Source organism: Sphaeroforma arctica (assembly GCF_001186125.1).
Source record: "Sphaeroforma arctica JP610 unplaced genomic scaffold supercont1.272, whole genome shotgun sequence".
Classification (NCBI taxonomy): domain Eukaryota; class Ichthyosporea; order Ichthyophonida; genus Sphaeroforma; species Sphaeroforma arctica.
Genome location: NW_014040286.1, coordinates 14,299 through 21,323, shown reverse-complemented (window position 1 = coordinate 21,323; position 7,025 = coordinate 14,299). Strand labels below are relative to the sequence as shown.

At 38.4% G+C, this 7,025-nt stretch overlaps 2 protein-coding genes across 2 annotated transcripts; both read left to right on the top strand.

Moving 5' to 3' along the window:
- Positions 1-225: 225 nt before the first annotated feature.
- Positions 226-3,813, top strand: SARC_04670 (hypothetical protein). The gene has a single exon (XM_014301479.1). The coding sequence runs from the start codon at positions 276-278 to the stop codon at positions 579-581; it is 306 nt and encodes a 101-aa protein (XP_014156954.1). The 5' UTR covers positions 226-275; the 3' UTR covers positions 582-3,813.
- Positions 3,814-5,534: 1,721 nt separating this feature from the next.
- SARC_04669 (hypothetical protein) lies at positions 5,535-6,642 on the top strand. The gene is made up of 2 exons (XM_014301478.1): positions 5,535-5,866; positions 6,094-6,642. Exons 1-2 carry the CDS (start codon positions 5,609-5,611, stop codon positions 6,490-6,492), a joined length of 657 nt encoding a protein of 218 aa, XP_014156953.1. The 5' UTR covers positions 5,535-5,608; the 3' UTR covers positions 6,493-6,642.
- The last annotated feature ends 383 nt before the right edge of the window (positions 6,643-7,025 follow it).

Here is a 7,025-nt window from a genome sequence, read left to right as displayed (position 1 = left end):
ATATATATATATATATATATATTATTATATATATATATATATATATATAGTTATATATATATATATATATATATATACTGGTTGTGTTATTCTTATCCAGATTCCGTACTGCTTTGGCATCAGTTGTATACAATCTGATCTCCTTTCAGCGCACACGTGCGTTGGCGCAAAGTTCCAATCGAATGCATCTGTTTGTGGTGGACGATATTGTTATTCTGTTTTCATTGATCGTTAGTGTTATCAGTCTGATTACAGTACTCCATTCTCACCAAAGTATGCGCAACCATCTCGTAGCAATGATAAGTCATACTAGACGAGTATGTCCCGTTTCTCACCAAACCTCGCCCTATCGACCACCCCATCCCACAGACGGTGCTCTACTGTTTGACGACTGGTTAGTACTGACCGGACTCATCGCAGCCTTTGTCAAGTGGTTCCTGGAAACGTTTGGCGTGATGGTCATGCGCGGTAACTGTATCGCAATCAAAGTGATGGATGCGGCGCAGTACACCACTCTAACCATTGCTAACGCCGGGCACAGAGCCAATTCCTGCTTGTCTGGCTGGTGCAGGCGGAAGTAGCTGATACTGATATGGGCATTGTATGTACACTTTATATCAAATTAACTGTTCTATGGCTACATGACTACTCGAGAGAACGAGAGCGAGAGTTTGGTTCGTTGCACTGTGACTTCGTATTGGAAACAATTGAGCGCTGAAATTACGTCTGGACGTACCTGGTAGTGCTGCCACAGCCGCAAAAGTTAATTGAAAGACATTGTTCAATCAGTAGCATTTGCCTGTGGCATCGAACTCGCCATCTCCCGCCAGACAGTAGCGATGACTCTGGCATCCAAGTGGGTGTACAAGTCACCTTGGCGTTGTATGTCATCGTACACGTACTTCATGGGCATACATTTGTATGCTTATAATACAATACATGCATTTGTATACATTGGTATGCTTATAATATATGCAAGTTTGTATACATTATTTTTCTTATAGAATATGTATTTTCCTATACATATGTATGCTTGTAATATATGTATCTTTGAATGCATTTGTATACTTATAATATATGTATGTTTATATACGTTTATATATCTGTACCAATTTGCATGCTTATATACACATACTTTTATATTTTTGTGCACTATTGTATGCTTAGAATATATGTATGTTTGTATACAATTGTATGTTTATAATAAATTTTTGTTTGTATAAAATTGTATGTAGACAATATATTTATGTTTTTATACAATTGTATATATATATATATATAATATGTATGTTTGTATGCATTTGTAAGCTTATAATATATGAATGTTTTATAAACATATATATATATACATATTGATATATATATATATATATATATATACATACATATATATATATGCAACACAAGTTTCAAATTCATCGCTATCTCTATACGACGGCGGCCACAAGGAGGACCCGACACTTGCAGTCATTCATAGTATGAAACTAGTGTCCGCACGACGATGTACAGTTTGCGTTAGTGCAAGTGTTTGTGCTTGAGTAGGTAGTACTGGTGTTTATTTTTGTACTTGATCCCAGAACGGAATTGAGTTCCATAACCTTATTTTTATAGCGGTATTGTCAGGTATTGTCAAAAGACTTGTGTACAGGAGGGGAGGAGCATAAACTCACTTTAAATAACACGAACGTTAAATTACAGTGTTCCTAGTGTACGTTCAGTGTATTTCCTATTATATTAATTGCATTCTCAGCTACTATATGTATGTACTCTTGTGTTGTACGTCCGGCACTTTCTGCGGGAACATCATGCTATTCTCACAACTTCACATAGTACTTGATACCCTTTAAAAGTGTTAGGTTCGTGCATGTATTACGTAGAGAAAGTTGCTGCACACGTAACTTCAGAAGCATGAATCGAGTACTAAGATCAAAATAAACGTTCTGTGACAATAAGTCTACCCCCTATTAGAATGATTTTAGATGCAAGTGGCAAGCCTCATAAGCCATGCTGCCTCTGGGTTTGATGTAGATAGTATGTCCGGCAATCTGTCCAGGCTGGACGCCTTTGGTTGAGAACGAAATGGCCCTTCGAAGTTCGTAGTCCTGTGACACGTAAGTTTTGTTCACTAACACTGGGAAGCTATTCGTTGCCGCACAAGAAAACGGACGTGTAGTCAATATACTAGTTAATCGGCTTGGTATTGGAGAGGCTAGTGCATACCCTAGAGTTTTCGCGTATTAAGGCCCACCTCGTGACTTTTTCCCCTTGAATCACCCTTGTTCTGGATTAACCTTTATCTTTTCGTATATCAGTATGGTCACCCAAAATTGCTTTGAATATGTACCTGTGCAGTGAATCGTATACTACTCAATCCACCGCGTAATTGCGTACCGCTACCAGTCCAACATAGTCTTGATGCGATTTCAGATGTTACAACAGTTAGCTATAACAGTTGTAACATCAACAACTACATTCACAGCAAAGTAAAGATGTCTTCACCTACAGCAATTGCGTTCACACGTCCTTCGGAATATTTATGATTGTTATTTCTCCCGCTTCTCTCTCTCTCTTTAATCTCTGCTCTAGTAAATGTTTAGTAGTTTCAAGTATGTAGGACATAGAGACTATTCTAGAGTGAGAGAGAGAGGATCAAATAATCAAATATTCACGTCATGGGCGCTCTCGGCCCATTCTGAAAATTGGAAATTTCAGAAGGCGGCTTTGCGTGTTTTAAATTTTTTTATAAATAATATATAAATAAAAATAGGTATTGAGTCTTTTTAATCTTGACTATGCGAATTGCCTCGTCTAAAAGACTAAAATCACCAAAATAGTAAGTAAGGAAACACAAACATAGCCTCCTAAAATTAAAAAAATAGATAGAACTACATGAATTTCTGTACCAACTATGTCCAATCACTTTTTATTTTATTTTATCTAGGACAGTACACAACAGAGTGAATAGACTGCAATCGACAATATAATATGGAATTCTGGATGGCGTCTCATAGAAAGTGAAACAATTTCTATTTTTTTTCCACAGACATTATGTAGCACAACGCCAATGGTTTCACATAGTGATACAGACTACAGTCTACTCTACCCTCAGGTCTCAGGCTCTCAGCCCTTTAAAAAAAAAAAAAGACAAACAGTCAACAGAGCCCAGAGAGAGGGTACAGACCCGGTAGAGTGTATACCGCAAACTCTACTGAATCTACTGACTCTCTCTCTGAGTCAGAGAGAGAGACTGGGAGAGAGAGAGTGTGTGAGTGGGTAGTAAAGAGTAGAGAGTAGAGACGCTATTACTCAGAAACCATGCTACATGCACTGTTGCAGGCTTGCAGACTCTCTAAATACCACTACTCTCTCTATTGTGTAAGCGTGAGTCGTGACTCTCGTGAGAGCGAGAGAGAGAGCAGTGGCACAGTGCACTGAGAGTGAAAGTCTGAGACAGACTGAGTGCAGTCGCCAGTTCGCCACTACTACTAGAGAGAGAAAGTGAGCAGTAGAGTGAGTGGTGGGTAGTGGGTAGTGGGTTGTTGGTAGTGAGTACTGGCCCGGGTACTGAATAGTGAATTAGTGACCAGGTAGTGACACTGACACAGTCAGCAACTGCCTGGTGGCTAACCTCATTACGTTTCCCGTTAAAAAAACGCAAAAAAGCGTTTACGTTCAAAGTTTATCCTAATATACAAATAGATACATTTTTTGAAGCGGCCTAGCTGTCACGAATTGTCCTATTTTTCGATTTGTGTCAGTTGTAAATAGTTTCAAATCGCCTTTTAATTAAAGAAAAGGTCAATTTCTCAGGTGCAATTTAAAAAAACCCATACTTTGTGTTTCTCTATTGAGTCTATTCTACTTCTATCTCTCTAAAGAGTAGAGTGAGCAAGTCAAAACTTCAAACATAGCCTATTCTCTAGTTCTTTGGACTGAGACTCTTCTATTTTGTTAAAAAAAGAAGAAGAAGGTATATGTAGGCGAAGCTGATTAGGCAAATAGCCGAATTTCTACAGGCAACATATTCTTCAAAGTTGTCAAAGAATCAAAAGCAAGAGTCACTTATCAATCTTGACCATGAGTATACTCACTTTATAGTTTATGAGACAAAACACAGTATACACTACATACTATTCTACTCTCTAGCTAGTAGTAGAGAGCTACTGAGTACTGACTACACAATATTTACACACTTCTTGACTTTGTAGAGTTATTGTACGGTGTACACAGCTGGTCAGTCATGAGTCTGAGTCGTGAGTCTGACTCGTTAGGCGGCTGTCAGACACTCACTCAACTCTCAGGTCTCAGGAGTCAGTAGTCTGAAGGACAACTAACAAGGCTTGTCTCAACTCTCAGCTACGAAGTGACGAAGTCTCAACTCTCAGCTACAAAGTGACGAAGTCTCAACTCTCCCAACAAGTCTTAACTCTCAACAAAACACAAAATAAAAAGAGAAGACACTGTTAGAGTCAAGAGTTACGACCACAATTTGTCCAAGATATACCAATGATCAGTGTCCTCAGCCCTTTTAGGTGTCCACTGACCACTGTTCAGAGTCCAGCTAGTGATGAACGCTTGGATCTATTTATATATATATATGGCCGTTGTTGTGTTGTTTTTCTTCTTCTCCATTTTTTATTTTTACAATACACATAGCCTCCTAAAAAACAACAAATACACTAAAGAAAACTTCTATTTTTTCAATGTCAGATCGTAACGACGTAGCCTAAAAACAAAATTGGAACGTTGGCAAATTATTAAAAAGCTATTTATGTAAATAGTCATAGCCTCCTAAATTGAACAAAATAATATACGTTCTATCTAACCCGTGCCGCAACCGTGAGCATTGCAAGGCCAAGAGAGCGAGATATATACATATAAAACCCTATTATTTTAAAAAAAAGTTTTTTTTATAGTATATAAAATACCGGTTCACCCCTATCATATATAACAAGAATGAAAAATAGTAGAAATAGAATATTTTAAAATACCTAGAACGAAAATATATGGGATCGAACCATGGCCTTCTATTTATAATTAAAAAATTAGACAATCGAACCAAGATGGCCATGATTTAAAAAAACAAAATCAAGAACATAATGAGTACCGGTCAGTAGGAAAAGAAGGTAAAGAATCGCTGAAAAAATATAAAGTAGCAATCGTCTGAAAAGAAGGCTATTTGGCTATTTGCAAATGAAAAAGGTGTCTTTTTTTGGAGGCCATATATGATGTGACAATACAGAGTACTACAGACTATGAATATATTTGTAAAGAAAATCGCCGCCATGAAGGCTTCGTCTAAATATAGGCAGGTGGAAGGGCATGCCAGTGATTCCACCAAGTTACAATTGTAATTTTGGGGGGTTAGAAATTAGATTTGTGTGCTGTTCATGGCCTTCTAAAAATGAACAAAGGTAATGTACTGTTTGTATTACTCAATCCTCAGGCTTCAGCCTCTTCTCGTGTTGAAATTTGTATTCTTAAAAATGGGTATGTTGTCGAGGAATATTTCGTATATATACCGTCTACAACTTGTACAGGTCCTCACTCCTTTAACAGCTTACACAACAACAGCTTACAGGTTACGAACAGCATAAATAACATCAACATGGCATCGAAAGAAGAAGACCGCACAAGCGTGAACATGATAGATACTCACACAGCCACACCACCAGTACAACAAGTGATGATGGTTCCTAAAGGTCCGGCTAATGCTGGACCCATTGGTCTCATGGGCTTCGGTATGACTACTGTATTGCTGAACTTCTACAATGCTGGTGTCGCGGAATCAGGTACCGTTGGTCTCATCGCGTGCTACGGTATCTTTCACGGTGGACTCGCTCAGCTTTTGGCTGGCATGTGGGAGGTATGTAAGTCTGTCAAAAGCGCTGGGCGTTTATAGTGCCCGTTGTATCTTTTTTGTACGTTGTTGATGTAGTAAGGCAGGAGTTTTCAAGTCTCATCCTCCTCCAACATGGATGGGGCTGTGCTCTTCGTAGACACATTTTCTTCACTTTTGCGATAACATTCATCCTGGATTGCAATTTTTTTCCTTCGTTCGAATCCTTACAATTTTTCTTATCTATACATCAGATTTCCGCCGGCAAAGTTTTTACCGGAACCGCTTTCACTACATACGGCGCTTTCTGGATGGGACTCGGTCTGTTTGATGGGCTCATCGTAACAGGGAATCTAGCGCCAGGAGACATCAGTGAAGGCAAGTGTATCTGGCTGTGCATCTGGGGTGTCTTCACCTTTTTGATGTTCCTTGGCACATTCCGAGCCAATCGAACTGTACAGTTTGTATTCCTGTCGCTGTCGTTGTTGTTCTTCCTGCTGGCGGGTGGCGTGTACAGTGAGGGAGTGCACAAGACTGCGGGTGTAGTGGGTATCGCCTGTGGAGCCTCGGCCATGTACCTTGGTTGGGCTGAGATCATGAATGAGGTATACCAGCGGGATATGGTTCCCATTTTCAAGATTAAATGGGAGTAAATATTAGATAAATAACATTTCAGAAGTAATCTCAGGACGGCCTGTGGCTGTCGGCGATCGTGCATGCCCGATGAGCGAGACTTCAATTAATAACGATACAATAGCTTTCAAGCAATGAAGAATACGAAATTAAATAAATATTATTACCGATACTTGTTTATTAGTTGTAAATAGCTTCTGTGTGAGTATGTTGGTTGGGATCTGTTCTGTTGATGCTCACCTCACCCTATGGCCTTTATTATGTTGACAGATGTTGATAAAAGAATGTTATTAACTTTTTTGAAGCAAAGAGCTTTATCACCTATAAACTTTAAAACACAATGCGTACCTAATGTCTAATATACTGTACACACGCGACACGAACAGTTCGAAATTGGCTCGTGCTTTTGAAGTAGTTTTGATGTATCACAACCATTAATATTTTAAATTCAGCCGTACATACATACATACATACATATATATATATATATATATATATATATATTAAAATATTAAAATATATATATTAAATAAATATATATCTATATATCTAT